Source organism: Molothrus ater, chromosome 18, assembly GCF_012460135.2.
Source record: "Molothrus ater isolate BHLD 08-10-18 breed brown headed cowbird chromosome 18, BPBGC_Mater_1.1, whole genome shotgun sequence".
Taxonomy (NCBI): domain Eukaryota; kingdom Metazoa; phylum Chordata; class Aves; order Passeriformes; family Icteridae; genus Molothrus; species Molothrus ater.
The window spans coordinates 3,446,383-3,467,222 of NC_050495.2; the positions used below are offsets into that span (position 1 = coordinate 3,446,383).

At 39.6% G+C, this 20,840-nt stretch overlaps 1 protein-coding gene across 1 annotated transcript in view; it reads left to right on the plus strand.

Moving 5' to 3' along the window:
* Positions 1–20,840, plus strand: part of KNTC1 (kinetochore associated 1) — a 31,499-nt gene that overhangs the window by 6,105 nt on the left and 4,554 nt on the right. Inside the window, 43 exon segments of the mRNA XM_036393434.2 lie at positions 37–112; positions 284–409; positions 496–585; positions 1,155–1,220; positions 1,604–1,665; positions 2,053–2,164; positions 2,875–3,018; positions 3,245–3,301; positions 3,384–3,485; positions 3,720–3,836; positions 4,336–4,479; positions 4,745–4,843; positions 5,270–5,373; positions 5,475–5,580; positions 5,943–6,077; positions 6,486–6,605; positions 6,906–6,975; positions 7,047–7,114; positions 7,488–7,780; positions 7,964–8,136; positions 8,320–8,417; positions 9,227–9,368; positions 9,825–9,881; positions 10,422–10,585; positions 11,057–11,164; positions 11,832–11,838; positions 11,841–11,959; positions 12,539–12,655; positions 13,043–13,152; positions 13,375–13,585; positions 14,717–14,806; positions 14,994–15,165; positions 15,552–15,610; positions 15,754–15,970; positions 16,560–16,633; positions 17,524–17,734; positions 17,815–17,924; positions 18,309–18,358; positions 18,703–18,781; positions 19,376–19,494; positions 19,616–19,751; positions 20,022–20,117; positions 20,756–20,812. Coding sequence (XP_036249327.2) covers positions 37–112; positions 284–409; positions 496–585; positions 1,155–1,220; positions 1,604–1,665; positions 2,053–2,164; positions 2,875–3,018; positions 3,245–3,301; positions 3,384–3,485; positions 3,720–3,836; positions 4,336–4,479; positions 4,745–4,843; positions 5,270–5,373; positions 5,475–5,580; positions 5,943–6,077; positions 6,486–6,605; positions 6,906–6,975; positions 7,047–7,114; positions 7,488–7,780; positions 7,964–8,136; positions 8,320–8,417; positions 9,227–9,368; positions 9,825–9,881; positions 10,422–10,585; positions 11,057–11,164; positions 11,832–11,838; positions 11,841–11,959; positions 12,539–12,655; positions 13,043–13,152; positions 13,375–13,585; positions 14,717–14,806; positions 14,994–15,165; positions 15,552–15,610; positions 15,754–15,970; positions 16,560–16,633; positions 17,524–17,734; positions 17,815–17,924; positions 18,309–18,358; positions 18,703–18,781; positions 19,376–19,494; positions 19,616–19,751; positions 20,022–20,117; positions 20,756–20,812 — 4,867 coding nt within the window.

Below are 20,840 nucleotides of genomic sequence, written 5' to 3' on the forward strand. Positions count from 1 at the left end.
CTTACATTGAAGTGATTTCTTTTATTTCCTCCCCAGACTAAGTCGTTTACTGCACAAACACAAATTCACTGAAGCAGAGAGTTTTGCTCTTCAGTTTGGACTGGATGTTGAGGTGAGTTTTTCATTCATGAGAAACACATTAGAGATTAATGAGCATAACTGAAATTATGAGAAGGTCCTTGCCATATAGTCCAACAGAAAGTATTAAAAATATTACAGATATTACCAAGGCAGTGGAATCTTATAAAACAACTCACCATATTTGTATTATTTTTTTCAACAGCTTGTCTACAAAGTGAAGGCAAACACTATTTTAGAGAAACTGGCCTCAGCTTCTCTTGGGAGTTATGGCCAGGAAGCCTTGCTGGATCTTGGCAATGAAGCCAAGGAAAATTTGCAGAAAATTCAGGTTTGTTTGTATTTCTACCCTCTCTCCCTACTAAAACAACTCAAAGGATCTTGGGATTAATGTCAGTTGTTTCCTTATGCCCACAGGACAGCCAGTTTGTTGTGAATTACTGCATCCATGCTCCCTGGCCGCTGCATGAAACCACTCGAGAAATGCTGAATTATGCTAAAGTCAGAGTAAGGGCTTTCTTTATTTCTGTTTCTTCTACTCTTCAACTGCTATTCCACCCTTCAGTACAACTTGAGAGGGGCACAGAGCAGTTGCAGTCATTCCAAAAGGCAAAAGTAAAGGCATTGTAAATCCTCTGTAACCAAACAAAAATCCTTTGTAACCAGACACGAAGAAGCAGCAACTCCTGTTCCAATCTCATTCTTGGTGTTGCTCAAGGGCAAGAAAGAGCTCACAGTTTTATTTTTCTATCACAAAGCAGGGTTTAGTTTTGAGTAGCAGTTTTTTTAAGTACCTTTAAAATATTAATTTTCAAACTAAAGCTCAAAGTAGGTCACAGTTTTTGGTTTTATTTTAGTCTTATCAAACAGAAGCAGAGAGATACACAGGATCTGTCTGATCCTCCATCAGTGCAGAAACCCAGGCAGGTTAGACTGGGCCAGGTTAGATCCAATCTAACATTGTAAAATCTCAATTTACAGGGTCCTGACTTCTTGCTCATGTTTTTACTGCACTCACAGCCCTGTCTGGCACATTTGGAGTTGTCAGCCAAACCCTTTCATGTCCTTTTTTTCAGATTTTGAAGAAAGATAACAGAACCAATGCTCCACCATCTGATGGGGCTCCAGTATCCATAGCTGAGGTGAGGACAAATTTTTTGGATCTACAGTCTCATATAAACAATTGTAATGTAGAGTTTTACAAACTGGAATTTCAAATTAGAACTGTAAACTGTTGAATTTTTAAAAATCTAAGCAAAATTAAATTTTATAGTATGAAAGAGAACCACAGTAATGACAGATCAGAAATAAGCCATTCCTTCAGTCATAGAAAGACTCAGTTTCAGATGCTCCATAAATTGAAGGCAGAACCTTTCCTAAAGTACTTTTTGGAGTTTCATTTTGGTTTTTGTTCAGTCCTGTTGTAAACTGGCCTCATCTTCCTTCCAGGAGAATCAGGGCTCTAATCATGTAATAGAACAACATCTTCAGCCAGATATTAACCTTAAATCTCATCTGCATTCAGGTGTTGAGAGCTCAGGCAAGGCTTACAACATTCTGTGAAGCTTTTGGACTAGAGAAATTCAGGTTGGTTTGTGTTTGAGATTTATAGTAAATTTAATTGTGATTGTTAAGCCTGTACCACTGAAATTAAGATTATTTTTTTGTTTTTTAATATGAATTCACTGAACTTCAAGCCCTTAAGTTTCCCATCCTGTGCTGTGGAGATGGGAGAATGCAGAGCTTGAGTCATCCTATACATTGAAAACATAAATTATCTGTTGCACATCCACTTAAACAGTTGGGATTTTTTTGTTCAATGTGTGTAGGAGGGATTGTGGTTTTATAACAAACCCCAAGTACCACTCCTGTTGTTTCTTACAACATCCAGCACTAGGCAGAGAGGTTTGGAAGTTCTCCCCAGTTTCTTTGTTAATGACATTTAACAAAGCTTCTCTTCCCCCTCACTTTTAGCGGCATTGCTTGGACAGAATTCCTGAATAACGAGGACATGTTCAAGATTATTGTTTTTCAGCTGGAAGAAGGAAATTTGCCTTGTGCACAGTACCTCTGGCTTAGGCATCAGGTGAGGAGGTGGCCCAGAATCTCTGCCATTCATGGAGGGGTTAAATCTCTCCAATTTTCCAGCCTAATTTCACAGGAGCTGTTACAAAACAGCTCCTCAGAGAAGCAAAGGTGCACGGCAGCATCTCATCACTTATCACAATGATTGCCTGTTCACCTGGATGCTTAGGAGGCTGAGCTTTTTATTGATTTAGGAATAAACTGGTATTTCTGGCGTCAGAATTCATATTTCTGAGTCATGGCAATTTGATTTATTCTGCTTGTAATCTTCCACTCACTTTTTTGCAAGCACAGCTCTCAGAATTCAGTGGATGTTTGCTGCCTGCCTTAAAATCCTTTAAAAATAATCACACAGACTCCTTACTCTGAATGCCACGTTTAAGATTGTGTGTTTGTGTGCTGTTATTTTATTTTTTAGTGCAGGACTTTGAGTTCCATGTCTGTTGTTTTCTCACTAAGACAGAACTATAGAATGAGTGTGCCAGTAATAGAACAGAGTTATTTGTAAAGAAATTCCTTCAATTAGATCTTTTTTTAAGAAGACCAAACTCTAGTTTTACTGAACAGAGCTTAATTTAATTTCTGTCTATGACTACTGAGATTTTCTCTTTCTGAAATTTACTGGCTCTTCCTAGGAGTAAAACAGCTTTACAGACTACCAGATGAACATTTACTCCATGGGTTTGTAATTGTTCTGGTCTAATATTTTAGGCTGATTTTGAAAGCAGCTTTGATGAGAAAATGCTGAAGGATTTGCTCAATGCCATCCATTTCCCTGCTCCTTTGAAGGAACTTTGTGTGTGGCTTAAAAATTTTGTGATCCCTTTCTCAAGAAGGGTTGTGCCAGATGGACAGGTGAGACTGATTTAAGAACTGTCAATTGTCATTTTCTCACACTAAGATAATTTTACTGTCAAACCTCCAGACTTCTGAATGTCAGGAACTTCTTCCTCTGTCTTTCAAATAGATTCTTTTCCCTAGCATTTATATTTGAAATTATTTCTTTAGAAAGAAGCTTCTAATGGCAAATTTTCCTTTGATAGATAGCATAATGCTACTTATTACTGTATTTTTTTTCCAGAAAATATTGGCAAAATGGCTGGAGCAAGCTGCTCGAAACCTTGAACTAACTGACAAGGTAAATCACACTGCAGAAACTTGGCCTATCCTGTATTTCTAGATGTATCACATGGTTTGCTAACATCAATTCTTTTGGACAGGCAAACTGGCCTGAAAATGGACTCCAAGTGGCAGAGATTTTTTTTACAAGTAGAAATCAAGGTGAACTGGGAGTGACAACTTTTGGCAAGTGGACTCCTTTGGTAAGAAATGTAACAAAGACAAGAATTGGCTACTAAGAAACCTCAAACAGTTGCTGTGTGCTAGAGCTGGAGTGGAGGATAATTACACCACTGGTGGCTTTGGTGAAGATTTCATTTCCATTCCATGAAAGGAAAGAATTCCAATTTTCTTGTGTTTAATGATTTTAAAAGAAGTAGATGACAGCCTCTCAATGGCCTTGTCTCCTAACATTTCACTTCTCAACACTGTTTCAGAGGTGTGGTGACTGTGAGGAGATACAGAGGTTAAAGAAGCTGGTAAATGATTTACAAGAATTGAGAAATCTGTACAGAAAATACAACTGCAGGCTGGCATTCTGTGATTTTGAAAAGGTAACACTGCAGACACTTGAAAAAGTGCTTTTCAGGTTGTTCTGAAAAGGAGAATCTTATAGCATGTACTTTAAAATCAGACAAAAGAGAAATCCTGATGGATGTGGGTTCAATTTCCATCCGTAAGCTGCTGGGACTATTTGAGAAGTTGTGTTACAAATTTTCCTTCAATTCAGGTTATAAATATAACCTAAGACACTGAGAAGCTGTGGCTCAAACTCTGTGGGTTGCAGATTATTACAGATCATCTACTGTGGAACAAGGATTGGCTACAGAGAAATTGAAAGTACAACTGAACAAGAAAAGCTTTGTAGATGAAAGGGTTGATTTGAGCTAGAGAGGGATTCTTTAAAGATTCTAAATCTAAAGACTCTAAAGAGGGAAATCTTTCAGTTGATTTCAGTGATCTCTGGATGTTGGGTCATGTATCAGAGATGAAAATGGCCTTGCACTGACAGGAGGGATGTTCTAACATGGCCTTTTCCCACTTGCTGCCCAGGAAAATGCAGCCACTATTGTGTTTCGCATGCTTGATAAAATTTTGGCACCAGAGCTGCTCCCATCAATTTTGGAGAAGTTTATAAAGCCCTACCTGTGTGAACACAACCTGCAGAAAGATGAGCTGCTTCTACAGTATGTCAAGGTATCCATATTTTCTTCTTTCTTTGAAGAAAGCTATCTCAACATCAGGAAGCAGAAGCCAAGTCTGATGAATGCTTGAATTTACAACTGAATTTTAGGCCCAGCTTTTAGATTAATCCTATCCTGTCAAGGAACTTAATGATAGTTACCATTGCAGTTATGAAACAATCCCTTAATGCCCAGAAACCTTCACACTTTGGTTCATATTATGAGACACTCCTGTCTTTTCTGATTTCAAGTGTTCTGATCACCTTTATTAAACCCAGGAGCTGCTGGAGCGCTGTCGGACACGATCCATTTCTGTCTTTGAAACCGCCTGGGAGGCCAAGGCAGTGGCTGTCATTGGCTGCATCTCTGACACTGAGGTGAGTATGTTCCATGAAGGGCACCAAGGGACCCCAGCACATCAGTTCAGAGCAAAAGATGATTTTTCTATAATGCTCTGAGTACATTTTTATGAGTACCATGAAGAGAAGATAGTATGTTATGATCTTATCTTCTTACTCTATTTTAGCCATCTCCCCTGTGGTATTTTTTGTGGATATAAGTGTAGCTGTGATGTCATCACATGGAAAACACACCAATTTTAATATATATGGAACCACAGAGTCATGAATGACTGCACTCATTTTCTAATTGAACTTGACAATCATATGTTGCCCTTTATGCAAGTGAGATTGGGCAAGGAAATAAAATATTTGCCTAAAGGGATCAGCCACACATGAACAATACTTCAAGGGACTAGTTTGAAATTTATTTTGCCAAGTGAGCTGTTTGTGTGCTTTTTGCAGCTGAAATTTGATGCAGTGCTGCAGATAATGCATGGAGCTGTGGTGCCATGGAGTGCAGCAGTGGAGCAGCTGGTCAGACAGCACCTGGAAATGAATCATGCCAAGTAAGCAGCATCCTCTTGGCTGTGTGTGTGGTGTGGGGTGATGGTTACATCCCACAGCTGGGGGTAGCAGAGGAATTCATGAGGATTGAATTTGTTCCCAGAGTGAAGTTACTGCAGGAAAGTTACAGACTGATGGAGATGAAGAAGCTCTTGAGAGCCTATGGGATAAGGGATACCAATCTTCTGAAGGACAAGCAGATGATAATGGTAAGTTACCAAGAGTTCAGATTTCTCCAAAGGTGAACAGCAGTGAACAACACTTGGTGATTTATTTTTACCATTTGAGTTGGGCTTTTTAACATCTCCCCTTCATTAGAAGACATGAATATTTCTGGAGAAATTCCTCAATATCACCAGACAAATTTTCAGAGTTCCCAGGCTAATTCAGTCTCCAACCCTGTTTTCTCCCAGTTACATTTCAGTCAGCTTTTCTCTAGATAAAGAAGTTTTAAGCTTCCAGGTAACTTGATACAAACTGAACAATTCCATTGGTAAAGTAGTTTGTATAAACTAATTCCTTTGTTATTCTGGACATCCACAAACTGAAGTCCTTTTCTGTTTTCTTACAGAGGCTTGTCAGATACATTCTCAAACAAGACACCCCCACTTGCCTGGAGGATGCCTTAAAAATTGTGGAAGCCTACCTGCTGCCCACTGGGGAAGTGTATTTCCTGAGGATGATGGACCTGATTGCCAAAGGAAGGGTAGGGAAATACTTCATGGCAGTTGATCCTGGAATTTACAGACACTGAGGCCTCTTGACAAAGCAGGGACGAGTTTGCTGAAATCTTATAAGCAGTTTGTATAGGTATTTTTAATTTAAATTGTTAATTTGCTGCCTAAGTGCCTTAGCAGCAATGTTTAGCATTGAAAATGAGTTCTTTGTCAGAGTTTTATTCTTCTTTTGTGACAGAATAGGGTGTAATACACCAGATGAGTTTGGAATTGAAGTCTCTACACATTTTCATGTATTGTTATTTACCCTCATGGCCATTCTGCAGCCATTGCAGCAGAACAAGAATGTACACATAACTCAGCTTTTCCAAATGCAAATGCCCTTTCCTTTTCAATATTTCTGCTCTAATTTTGTTTGTTTCTTTTTCTCCCTTCAGGAAGGGGAGTCTCTGACTTTGTTAAAATCTCTGCCTCTTGCCAAGGCTGAGGAAGTTGCAGAGAGATTGACTCTGTGGGGAAGACTGGTGTTACAGAGCAAGGCAGATGATCCTGAGGAGGTACCAAGGCCTTTCCCACCACAAAGTGTGCACACAAGTTATTCTGGAAAGGGAGAGGTGTGGATATTTCCTGTGAGAGCTGACAGACTGTGGAGTTAACACATATTACACCTATAAAATATTTACTGTTCTATAAAGATTAATATGTAAAATAACTTTGCTTTTCAACTGGTTGTGCCTTAGACTTGGTAACTGCTCCTTAAGAAGTTTATGGAACTTTGCATTGTGCTTTAAGAGCTGAAGACAAGTCTGTTCTGGCAACATTTTAACCAAAAAAACCAAACTCTTCCTTTCCTGCAGCAAAAAACACAAATGCTTGTGACTAAGACACTGGTGGAAGTCCTCAAATTCTGGTGCAGCATTCAAAAAGGTAAAGGTACAACTTCAACATCTTCCCTGTGTAAATGGAATCAAAATCTAATTGTTTTTATCCTCCAACAGACAATCCTGTGAAGAAATACGAATGTGAAGAAAACTTAAAGTTGTTTGAAACACTTGCTGCCCTGCAGGTGGGTATTTTTATCGTTTTAAATCCTTTTTGATTTACTGTGGTTACTCCAATGGTTCTTATCACATGGATCATATTGAAAGTTAATTGTATTTACAACGTGCATGCAAAGGTTGTTTTTATTACTGACTTCAAATTGATTCTAAGCCTAATCTAGCAATTTACCCTAATCTGGGGAAGTTCCCAATTAGAACTCAGGTGTCTATTTAAACCAAAAATTAGATACTGTCACTGAAGCCTCAATTACTAACACTTCAAAGAGCTCATGCTAGAGTGCTGTAAGAATTTATGAAGATTTCAGGACAGTAGGCAAAAAAAGTAATTTAAAAGAAGTTATATGGATACAAATACATGATTATTTTCTGTTGTTACAGGAGTATTTTGGTATCTTTCTCTCAGATGAGGAATACAGGAACCCCTCACTGATATCTGCACTTCTTGAGGGTCACATAAGCTCTTATGAACGTGCCAGATCTGCATCCAAGTCTAGAAATGTGCAAGCAGTGAATTGTAGTTCAGAGGGTGGCAAGCCCCAAACCCCTCCCACTGCATCCAGGCTGTACAGACTGGCTTTGCTCCTGCAAGTCTCAGAGCATGAACTGGGAGAAAAACTGGCCTTGAGAGCCCTGGATGATGGCAAAGTGGAAGTGGCTGTCAATATATGCAGGTAAAACTGCAGAGCTTCTCGAGATCATCACTTTCAATGGGCTTCTCTGAACTGTTTCTGCCCCTTTTTGAAGAGCAAAGGAAAGGGTTTTCTGTTTTAGTTAAATAATTGGAACAGAATTAAGTAAAAACCCTAAGAATTACTGGCTTTTCCTTTTAAACACCCTTTTCTTTCTTAATATAGGGAGTTCTATGAAAACAGCTGGAATGAAAAGACAGGGAAGCTGCTGTTTGCAGTGTGCCAAAGGCTCTGCCACATGCTGGGAGCTGATGTTCCAATGATCACTCCTGCTGGGATGGATCTCCCAGCGCTGCTCCATGAGCTGGCTGGCCAAGCAGCCACGCTCTGCAGTCCAGGTAATTCCTGTTCCCATTTTTAGCTCATGTTAGGAGTCCAACTTTCCAAGCAGAGTTCAATAAACCTGAAAACCAAGTGAATTTCTAGACCTGCATCTGTGAAAATAGGTGCTGCAATATTGTTTCCTTTTAATTGGACAGGTGAACCTTCCATTCCTGCTAATGATCTCAATATTTTCACAGATTTAGTGCTGGATTGTCTGGAACTGTGTAAATACACTTCACTTGCCAAGGAAATTCATGGACAATGCCAAATGGACAGCTATGAATTTACTGCAGAGGTATTTTCTGTGCTGTTCACTGCATGTATTCTTTTCCCTCTCATTTCTCCAGCACTCCTAAATCAAAAAGCCAATAACAAAAAAAAAAAAAATCCAAAAATAAACTAGAATTTCCTAGAATTTGTGTGTTCTTCAGCTTAAGGAATAAAGTGATTTGAGTCCTAAAAGCATTCCAGCTGTGGGACAAGCACAAGTAGCATTCTCCACTTACATTTCAGTCCAATAAATCCTGCTGAAAATAGGGATTTTATCAAACAGCTTCTGCCAGGACTGGCAGAGAGCTGGCATGAAAATACATCCATTTAAAAACCAAACCCCCCCTGCCACACTCTGTGAAAGCTTTCCCAAGAGTTCTGTAAAACTTTAAGATGATCAAGTTCTTGAATTGCAGCTTTGTTTTCTGTTTAGGTCAAGCAGTGCTTTGGGCTACTTGAAATGAATGGGCTCTTACAGCTGGAGTGGAGTAGAGCAGAGTGGCTGGGCTTGTTTATCCACAAAATATTATTTTTCTAGAAAATGGCCCATTTGCAGAATGTTTGCTTATGGTATTTGGCCAAGAATGTTTATGAAAGCCTCCATTAAATTGAATAAGAGTACATTTTGGCTTTACAACTAAACAGCTGCAATGGGAAAGACAAATGTGGCCACTCTAGGTAGGAAATGGATTTTTTGCCACTGGCCATTTAACAGAATTACTACTTTCAAATAGAACATCATGTTCTATTCCTGTTTTCCAAAGCAGAAACCTGTTAGTGGACTCATTAACTCTGCCCTTTACTGTGTGTGCTTTTGACAATGCTCCTACTTAGACAACATCTTCTGGAGGAGATAAAGACCCTTACAAAGAGTGGACTTATGATGATTTCTTTAAAGAAGATGGGATAGTCCTGGATCCTCAGACATCCCTTCCCGTTGCATATGAGCTCATTTCTGCTCTTCTGCCTATCTCTGGTAAGCTTCTTCTCCTCAACATTGACACAATGGAAAATCTGTGTTTCTCACTGATTTTTATCTAGAAATAGAAATAATTCCCTTCATGTGTGGAAATTATCACCTCAGTTAGACAAACTCATGGTAGAAACACCCATCAGGGGGTGTAGAATGGCAAGATGACTTTGGGTTTGGTTCCTGTTTCCACAGATGAAGAGTTTCATGTTGACTGTCCCATGCAAGGGATTCACACACAAAGTAGTTACTGAAAACTGTTGGATTCCTTTGTGAGTCTGAAAGATATTCCCTCCTAAAAAATAAATTCTGAGCAGGCACAGTTAAAAGCAGCATCAATGGCTCTTGGGGTTCACATGTCTCCATTTTATGTCCTGTCCTGTGGTATTTTAGGGTTCTCCCAGACTTGCTGCTGCTGCTGGGTTCCTGGCACGCTGTTGATGAGCATTTTCTGTCTTTCAGAGGACAAGCTGTACCCCCTGGAGTCTCAAAGCCTGGCACACAGAACGTTCATGGAAGGTATCACACCTTGCTTGGCTGGGAAAGGACCTTAAAAATCACCCAGTTCCAGGGGCATGAGGGCAGATCCACCACAATGAAAGTCTAAAGAGACCCCTGCAAAACATGAGGGTTAAATTCACCCTCCACAGGCATGACTGACTCATAGGGGGTTCTGCAGGTGCCTAAATGCTCCCATTAAGGCCATATTTTAGGGGGTGGTTTGGTTGAGCACAGAAATCACCAGTTTGGGTGCTAATTCTCACCCTGGGATTTTTGGGCATCTCCAAGCCTGTGCTTCAGGACAGTTCTACCACTGTGAGTGAAGATCATCAAGGCCTGTCCAAGAAGACGACTTCTGGTGAAAAATTCATGGATTTTGGACTAAAATGGGAATCTGTATTAAATTAAAAGCTCTGAGAATTTTAGGTTTTAAAGGGAACTAAGGCAAACCCTGAGTCATAACTCTAATGAAGAAAAAGAGAAACTGCTCTGATATTAACTCCCAGAACAATGTGCTTCATAATTACTTTCTGGGGTCGTTTTTGAAATATTTTCCAGGACACAACTTCCTGCTGCCTGTTGGATCTCCCTTCTCTGCAGCAGTGCAGAACCTGCTGGAGTGCAGCCAGTTCCAGCTGCTCCTGCAGCTCACAGTCTGTGCCTTCGGCTCCTGCCTCCAGCATGGCATTTCAAACACCATGGAGCTGTCCCCGAGTCCAGAGGTGACTTTTGGCAAGTTTAGAACAGTTCTCCAAGGATTTAGAGAATTAAATCTCTAAGGCTCTCACCATGACCTTGTATTAGCACCACTTGATCAGATGTTTGATCAGTTTATGAAAGGAGCTGGTGGTTTCTTCCCAGTTTTTCATGGTCCTCTCCCTTTGCAAAATGTGTTCAGAATTGAGCTTTTATTCCTGACTTTCCTGCAGAGACTAGAATGAGTGCTAATCATGGTTTACTCTGTTCCTTTGTTTTAATATGGGAAAAGTCACAAGTAGAATATTCAAGAAACATTCCTCAGTTCAAAAGCACTTGGAAAACAGAAATCCTTTTCTGTCTAGAAGAAATCTTAGTAAGGCCTTAAATGAACCTGAAAATAAAATTATTGTAGCACCTCCTACTGTACTGTAAATGACAAGAAGATGAAGATTTAGAATTTCTTTTTAATGAGATGCTGTTTTCTTCTATAACAGCCACATGACAACGATCTGCTACTCACTGAAACCAGAAGCTTCCTCATAGCTATGAAGGAGAGGAGCAGTTCAGTAATCAAAACCTCTGTCCTGAACTTACTACACAAGGTAAGAATCCCCTGGAAATGTGAGGGAGCCACTTCTGCTCTGCCTGGCAGCCACGTGGAATTGTTTCAGTTGGAAAAGACCCTTGAGATCCTGGAGCCCAACCCTTAAACTGAAGCCAGGTCCATCCCAAAGTGTCCTGAGATCCACATTTTAAACTCCTTCAGCAGGGGTGTCTCAAGCACCTCCCTGAAGAGCCTTTTCCAAAGAGTCTTTGAGCCCCTCTGGGGCTGTTCCTGCTCAATTTGCTCTGCTTGGAAGGTTCTGGACAGTGGGAGCCTCACCTTTGGGGATCCTTAGGGTCCCAAAGGGCTGTATGGCCTTTAGGATCTGTAGGTATTCCCTGTCTCATTTGGAATCCTGGAGTTGTTTAGATTGGGAGTTTTCTTAGGTGGGGGCAGGTTTTAAAAAGCTCTGTGCAAAACCTGCAATTTAGCATCTTCTAAGGCAGCTTAAACTAAGGGAAGTCACTTTCAGGCTGGCTTCAGGATATTCAGATGTTAAATTTTAAATCCTGAAATGCATTTTTATTCTTTTTCCTCCCTAACTTAGAGACCCAATATTTGTCTAAATTCTGGAGTATTTTTCCCTGAGTTACACTTGATACAAAGAGACCTATTGAAGAAATTAAATAAATTCCTAAAGTTTATCATTTTTCCCCAAACCACAGGTGTTCAACTCCGTGTCATTGATCAGAACCTGGCCCTGGGCTACTGCACTGTTTTACCCAAGGAAGAAATGTTCAATAAGCTGTGGGAGGTCATAAACAACTCGTGGCAGAATTACAGAAAAGTTTTGGTAAATTCCCAAGGCCCTGAGTTTCTTCAGCAAACAGAGAATATTCAAGAGATCCTTCCTTTAGGGCCCTGGGGGAGGAGCTGCCTCTACCACAGTGGGAAGTTGCTGTCAATATTAATGTGATTTTCAACCTCATCAGAACTTATTCCAAAGCTTGAAATGATTTATTTCAGTCCCATCATAATTGATATCTGTGTTATAGTTTGGATAAGTTGTTCTCTGGCAGCAGCTCTCAAGAATGGAATGAGTGAATATTAAAATACAAAGGAAGATGAGAAGTAAAGAAATGGGATGGGAGAGTAATGCAAATTCTGAGAAAATGCCTAAAAGTACCTTTTGTATTACTTACTACAATGTTAGGAAAATATTTTAGAGAAAGTAAATTTTCAAGCAGCTTTGAGCTGCCAGCTCAGGAGGTGGGCTAGTCCTGACACCTTCCCTGAGGTTTATTTTCGTTTTACACAGTTGTCTGATCATTTATGAATTGTTTGAAGTTCCTCTAAGGGTTTAGCCCTCAGGATTCCCAATTTTCAAATTATTTCTTAGCCTTTTATTCACTTCTTTTCTCCTTCCTTCTAGGCAGTAGCTCTGGTGGGAGCAGAGCTTGCTGACCAATATGGTGAAGAAGAAGAAAAGAGAAAGTTCCAGGAATTGGTTATTGATGCAGAATGGGGCATCCAGCTTGGTAAATTTGGTGTAAGTTTTTATTTATTACTTATTTTAGGGCTTTATTAACTAGTCAGTTAATAATATCAGTATAATCTGAGATGTGTGTGAGTTTTTAGGCAGATTAACCATTCAAATGTAAGCAAAGTTGGGGTTTTGTTTTTGGTTTTTCATTCTGCTTGTCTGCATAAATAAACATGAAAAATGGAAATTCAATAATTGAGGGGGCTGAAAAAGAAAAACTTAAGTTCTTGAGTATTATTTGACACAGGGGATAATCAGCAAATCCACTGCTTTTTCCTGCTCTGAAAGTGTCTGGATTGAAACTAAAAGAAGTCAGAGCTTCACTGTGTAAGGAATTAGTTTTGATTTGTCTAAAGGACTCCCTTGAGCAGATGAATGTGGTTTTATCTGCAGATTTCTTTTGAGACTGTGTTTAGACAGCCACCAGTAAGGAAGAAAGAGCTCATAAGAGTGCTGGTACAGAACCCAGGAGTGGACACAGCTCTCATCCTGAATTACTGCAGGTACTGATTCCATGAAATCTATTGCTGCAAAAACAACCATGGCCCCTGAGATCTCTTTTGCTTTAAGTAAATCCTAATTAATATAAAATGCAAACTCTTCTTAGAAAGAAAAAAAAACCTATTCAGAATACATCCTGCCTTGGATTAATTTATTTCTGATGAAAGAAGCTCCTTGATGACACCAAAGCTCCCAGAGAAAATCCCATTCTGTTCTTTTCCTAGCACTTTCATGCTGGACAGTGATGCTGCACTGCAGCTCTGCATTGAAACCCTTCTGCTCCAGAATTCAAACACAAATGATGCTGAAGATGACTCTGCAGAAAGCAGTGAGAGGCAACCTCATTCCACATTACTGGCTAGAGCACTAAAAATAATCCCTCTGCTGAACAGCACCAAACACCTGGTCATGAGCCTCAGTGGAATATTGTACAAGGTAAAAAAATATCAAATAAATCAAAAAACCAACACAGCCACATTGCTGGAATCTACAGCTAAGAATTGCTGCGTGTCACTTGAATATTGTACCAGGTAAAAAAAAAATATCAAATAAAACAAAAAACCAACACAGCCACATTGCTGGAATCTACAGCTAGGAATTGCTGTATGTCACTTGAATATTGTGCCAGGTAAAAAAATATATAAAATAAAATAAAACAAAAAAACAACACAGTCACATTCCTGGAATCTGCAGCTAAGAATTGCTGCATGTCACTTGAATATTGTACTAGGTAAAAAATATATAAAATAAAATAAGACAAAAAACCAACACAGCCACATTGCTGGAATCTACAGCTAAGAATTGCTGCATGTCACTTGAATATTGTACAAGGTAAAAAATATATATAAAATAAAATAAAACAAAAAAACCAACACAGCCACATTGCTGGAATCTACAGCTAGGAATTGCTGCATGTCATTTGAATATTGTACAAGGTAAAAAAAATATATAAAATAAAACAAAAAACCAACACAGCCACATTGCTGGAATCTACAGCTAGGAATTGCTGCATGTCACTTGAATGACAGAGGAATAATTCCACAGAGACTGAAAAGGTTGTGGTTTTTTCTAAATTTTCTTAAACTTGTAAATGTTAAGGTTCAGTTTTTTGCTTCTCTACAAAAGAAATGACAGCCACATTTCTAATTTTCTCAAAAGAGAGGCAGGAGTCTTTTACCCCCACTTCCCTTAAAACTGACCAGCCAGAAAATCAAACAAAGTCATTTCTAACTACACTGGAAGAGTTCTACATTAAAAATAGGTTAAAAATGATATGTTGGGGGTGGTTTTGTTTGGTTGGGGTTTGATTTTGTATTTTGGAGGGTCGGGGTTTTTGTGGGGTGAGTTTTTTGGGGTTTATTTTGTTTCCAAACTTATTGTTTGCTCTTTCTCTAAAACTCTGATGCCTTTTTTAGGATTTAAGAGATTTATGTCATGATGCTTATATCAACATAACACTGAAGAAACAGTAATTGGTATTAAAATTGGGAAAAAAAATCAACATACTTGTGTGTTTTTATAAGACAAATCATGTAAAACCTTATAAAACATGATTATTTTCAACAGCTGGATCCTTATGACTATGAAACACTGGAAATTGTCCTGAGAGTGATCCAAAGTGCTGATGAGAAGAACACCAGCATCCAGCTGAGCCAGGTGTGTCCAGATGTGTGACCTTGCCAATGGCACCTCAATCCTGCTTTGTTTATTTATTGATGGAGCCATTCAGCACTTTTGAAATTAAATTAATTATTCCATGCACACATCTTTCCCTCAGAAAACAGCCTGAAAAAGGTGATTTCTGGTAATTTCTCAGTGATTTATATCATTTTTTCCCCCCTAGGCTTTGAGCCTCCTCAAACACCTGAAGTCCTACACCAGGATTTCTCCACCAGTGGACCTGGAACACCAATATGTTTTGGAGCAGATGATTCCCCTGGCCCCAGCTGCTCACACCAGGCTGCCCTTTCACCTGCTCTTCTTCAGGACTCCCCAGTGTTTCTGGAACATTATTTGTAAGTTCAGGATCTCAAATTCCCTTTCTCTGCTCTCTCTGACCTTCAAAGTGCCCCAGTTTGTGTTGTATATGAACTCTAATATTTCATTAATGCAATAAATTAATATTTCATTAATTTTCATCCCAACTGCTCCTAAAGCACTTCTTGTGCTCCCAAATTGCTGCCCAAAGGAGCTCAGATGATAAAGACATTGCAGGGTTTGTCCTCAAATTCTTTCCTAGGACCTCCAAGATTTCTCCCCACATGCCACTGCCAGGCCAGAGGGGATGATGAGGATCAGATCCTTTCTCTCCTCCCCATCCACATAAACTCTGAGTGCTTCATTTCCCAGAGGAAGCTGCCAGTGGATTGTGAGACTCTCACAGGCAACTTTTCCTTTTCAGCTGCAGAGCTCAGTGAGGAAACCTTCCCAACCCTTCTGTTGATTTCCAAACTAATGAAGGTACAGTAGCAGCTTGAAGGAATTGATTTCAATATTATTCCCCCCCACACCCCCAAAAAAAGAAATTCCCATTGTTCTTTTGCATGATGTTGGCCTCACTGGAGAAGCTCTGACAACTCTCCATCTGCCTGACACTTTCCCAGGTTTCCCTGGATACTTTCCACATGTCTGCAGCTCGACATGTCTTTGAAAAGAAACTGAAACCAAAAATATTGGAAATGAGAAGCAGTGGCTGCACCTCCATTGTTAACAAGGAAACCATGAAAACTGTGCAGGCCCTTCAGTCCTACCTGCTGGCCATAGTCAACCCAGAGTGGGCTGTGGCCATGGCTCACAAGATTGCCCAGGAATTCCCCACAGGTGAGTGGCAAAGGGCTGGGGAAGGGCTGGGACAAGCAGAGCCCAAACTTTTGTTCATGATCTGAGTAACACCAGCAAAGCAAACCCCACCCAAACACCCCAGCAAAGCTGGAGAGTGAAAATGAATTCATCTCCTGCATCCAGTTTGGAGCAATAGGTTGCAAAAACACCCACTTGATATCACAGCATCACCACCAAATCCTTTTTCCCCTCTTTTTGTAGAATCCTAGAAAGGCTTTAAGGTCCTTGCAGCCCAAACCTGGGCACCTTCCACTAAACCAGATTGCTCCAAGCCCCACCCAACCTGGCCCTGTTGTCCTGCCAGAAGTTTCTCCATGTTCACACCATCTTCAGACAAGTTTTCTACCAAGAGTCAATATTTCAGCCCAATTCAATCACTTTCTCTGCTACTTGAATTCAAATAAATTTTTGCTCTTTAGACAAAAAAGTTTTCCTAATATTTTAAATAGCTTCTAGGTTTAATTCTTCAAAATAAAATTGATATAGTACATAGTGTTAGAAGGATTAATGAAAACTTAATTTATTTACTTCTTTCCCTTCTTTTTTTGTTTTCTTAATCATTCAAAAGGTCCTGACCATGTCCAGGCACTGAAATTCTGTCTCTATCTGGCTGAGAAGTGGCTGAAGAGTACCACAGCTAAGGTAATGCAAACTGCTTGCCAGATTGTTGTGAAGTCATTACAAAAATCACAAAATACTTATATTTGTATTTAAGTTTGTGGTGTTTTGGGCACTGGTGTGTAAATTGCATCATAACCAACCCTGATGTGGGAAATACTTTTGGGGAAGTGACCTCCAGAAGAATTTCCTCTGTCCTGGAACATTCTCCTGCAAAAATCAGGCTTGAGTTTTCTTGGAGCTTGGACAACAAATGAGCAGATTTAGGGGAGAATAATTTGTTCCTTCTCCTGTTGTGTGCATTTTTCTCGCTGCAGGAGGTGGAATCTGACCCAGCTTTGATCAATAACATTATTAATCTTTGCTTACAGCTCCAAGGCTCTTTGGCTGTTTGCAGGGTTATCCATAAGAGAATTCTGCTCTGGCTGGATGCTCAGGCGTGTTTTCACATGGTTTCCTTTCACAGGGAAAGGTGAATAAGAATCTCAGCTTTGATATAAATCTCAAACTTCCTGTGGAGTTGTTGAGGCACAAAGAACCCTAAATAGTTCTCTGTGGTGTCTCATGATCAGAGAGAATTATGCCAAAATTAAACTGAAATTTGAGCAGCCATGAGTTTTATAATTCATCTTTTTTCTTCTACATTTACTTCTACATTTTATTGCAGAATCTCTTTCTTCTACCTACTTGTACGTATTTTATTTGGCTCTTTCACAACATAGCTTTGCAATTCTTTTCAAAACACCTTTCCTAGCTGGAGCAATGTGGTTAATCCTCTCTGTCTGCAGAAAAAATACCTGTGGGGACACCTCTGAAGAGCAGATCCTGCTGTCCAGTGTGTAAAAAAGAGGATTTTTCTTGTGCTTTTGAGTAAAAAAAGCTTTTTTATGTAAAACTCTGGTGTTTTGCTAAAGGATGAGCCACATGAGAAAGCAGAAGTCCTCCAGAGGAACTTACACTTGCAGTATAAGAGAGCAGCAACAGAAAACGTCCTGATAACGAATAACTTGAACACTGGGGAGCATCTAAAATGCATTGGGAAACCAGCAAACCTGATTGTTTTACTGTATGAACACCACAGCATAGACCAGAGGTTCCAAAATCCAGCTGGCAGAGATTATCCAGGTGAGTTTGAGCAGAGAGAAGCTCTTTAAAAAACCCCAGCTCTGCTCTGGAAATAACACTTTGTGCATCTCTTCCTGTAGATATCCACGTGGCAGCTAAGGAGATTGCTGAGATTAACAACTTGGACATGAACAAAATTAGTGACAAGCTGCTGGCCAAATGGCTGTGCCCAAGCACACCACCCCCAGGGGTAAGGAGTTTGGGGTTTGAGGAAAATAACCAATTCTATAAAATATGGGCTTTTCTTTTTCTCCACTTGTTCAAAAAACCTGAGGTTATTCTGTACAAACTGCCTGTAGTACTCATGAATGGATTTCAGATTTCAGTACTTCCCTAAAACAGCACAGCAGTGTCTGTGGTGAGAAGGATTTGAAATGTTTTTGAAGGATATTTTTTTGAAGGAAATTTTTTCCTTCTGTGTAAATTCAAACCTTCCCTTTGGTGCAGCCAGCCTGAAGGGTAAAGCAGCTGTAAATACATCAGCCTCATCAAACACTGCTTTAAGCAGGGATATGACCCAGCTATTTATCCAACAATGTGGGAAACTCATCCAAATTTTCATTTCTTTTTAAAGAAAACCCAAGAAGTCTTTGGAGATGTACAGGAGGATGAAGAGCTGCGAAGGTGGGTGTGTTCTCTTACCTGTAAATGTGAATTATTTTTAACTAACCAGTTAAAAATGACTTTTTCAAGATACCTAACAGTGGGGGTGTGATTCAGAGCTCACTGTTCTTATTTTTACTTTCTGCTGACATCACTTTTGAATCATCCCATATTTATTTATACCACAAAACCCCACTGACAATAACTCACATCTGTAAGTTTTTAAGAGGAGCTTTTTGGAGTTTTCCCCCTCCTTTTTCATATCCTTGCTCCCTTTCTGGCAGTGAACTATTCACATTTAAATGACAGTTGATGTGTTGTGTTTCAGTAGCTGTTCCTGCATTAAAAACAAACCCTTTTTTTAGGGTTATTTACCTGCTCCAGTCTCGCCCTATGGATTACAGTTCAAGAATGCTTTTTGCAATTACAACATCTGACACATCTGTGAGTTGCTAAATTCTTGGTTTACCTTTTTATCTCTTATTATAATCAAATGCAGTTTGCTTTACTGCAAGAGCTTCAACTTTTGGCCTTTGCCTCTGTGTTTTGGATGGTTTGTGATTTATATGAGCTCTGTGTGTTCCTCCCTTCACCAACCTTTGCTTAAAACTGATTTTCACTGAATTTTGCTATTAACTCTCAAGAGCAGCCCTTGAACTCTGGGTTTTCTATTGCTGATTTCTATTTTCTATTGCTGATGTTATCTGAAATAACTTCGTGGAACATTTGCTAGAGTGTCCCTTAAGCTGCTGCAAGACATTGGCATCCACTTCGGGTGGAATGAAAGCAGAGTGGTGAAATTATTTTCAGCAGGACCTTGACCTCCAGTTTTCCCACACCTAATTACATTTGTGCTACAATAATCACAAATATTTTGTATATAATACGAATATTTTGTATATAATAACCACATGTACTTTTCTTGCCTGTATTAACAATCTGAAACCTAGAAAAGCAGAGGGTTTTATACAGCTGGGATGATCCTTTGCAGTTGTTCAGGCAGTAGCTGTGACTTTGGGACTGTGTTTTCCCCCTCAGCCCTTTGGTGACACCCAGCTGACCTTTGCTCACAGGACCAGAGCCTTCAGGTGTTTGCTCTACCTGGCAGACACCAGCACTGTGGAATCCCTCTTCAAGAAACCCATTGAGAAAGTCAAGTAAGAGGGATTTTTTACATATTAAAGGACATTTTTCAGTGTTATCCTGAGCTTGGATTCGTGGATTAAAAGAAGAACATCACTTAACACCTGCTTTGGGGTTGGGGGGTTATTTTCACAGGTATTTTCTGAAGTGCTGCATTTATCTGGCAGAGTTTGAGATCTTGAATATTCCATACACTTATGAATCATTCCACAAGAGCCCTAAGGAAGGCATGATTAAAGGGCTGTGGAAGAACCACAGTCACGAACCCAGGGTAGGAATTTTAAATCCTTTCTAAATTTTGTTACACTCTCTGGGAATTTATACCTCTCTGCAAAGCACAGCCTTTTCTAAACATTTTTTTTTTCAATGTACTCTGGAAATGACAGATAAAAGCTTTACCCTTTATTAGAAGATAAAATACCACATTTAGGTGGTTTAGCTTTTGTTCCTCCCATGTGTGCAATAATTTTGGAAGTGGCTTGGAAAGGTTTGAAGGTGGTGAATTTCTGTTAAAATGCAGCATGTCCTTGCTCCCCTTCAGGCTGTGAGACTGGTGACAGAGCTGAGTTTGGAATACCAAGTCTATGACCCCCAGCTCTGGAATGGCCTCCTACAGAAGCTCCTGGGCTTCAACATGGTAAGGGATTTTTTAAGGCTAAAACTCTGCAGCAAGGGGAGAAAAAGGTTGGGTTTATCCAGTGATTTGTGAAGAACAGGATGGGTACAGAAATGATAAACCATTGTTGCTCTGAGACACTGAACTGGTGAAGATTTGAGGAATTTGAATTTTGATCTTAAATTGTTATACTTGGATTTTTTTAAAAGCTGTTCAAAATAAATCTTATAATAACAAATTGAATTTTTTCTTCATATTATTATCAATTTATAATGTAATAGGCACATTCCTGGGTGCAAATCTATACAAACTGTGCACACATGTATTTCCATGTGTGTACATATATCCATGAGCCCTAAAATGTATTTGTGATGATGGAAATCCTGATTGCTGCCATCCAGAATCCTAATTGCCTGTGACTGTCAAACATTATGTGAATTGCTGCAGCCTGAGGAGGTAACAGATGTACCTGGCAGTGTGGTTGATAATTTAATTCACTGAACTACAGAGCAAATTTCCATAGGTGTCAAAGGAACACAGGTACCTTGAGAAACTCTAAGTTTGCATGCTGCAGACAAAACAAGCTAAATTTGGCAATAATGTACAGTTTTCTGCCAAATCTGCAGAAACACCAAAGGACTTGAATTTTTTTCTTCCAGATTCAGTATTTAAGAAGAGTTTTGGTTGCAATTACTGGGATTCCTTCATTATGGGAGGTAAGCAAATATTATCTGGCTCCTCATC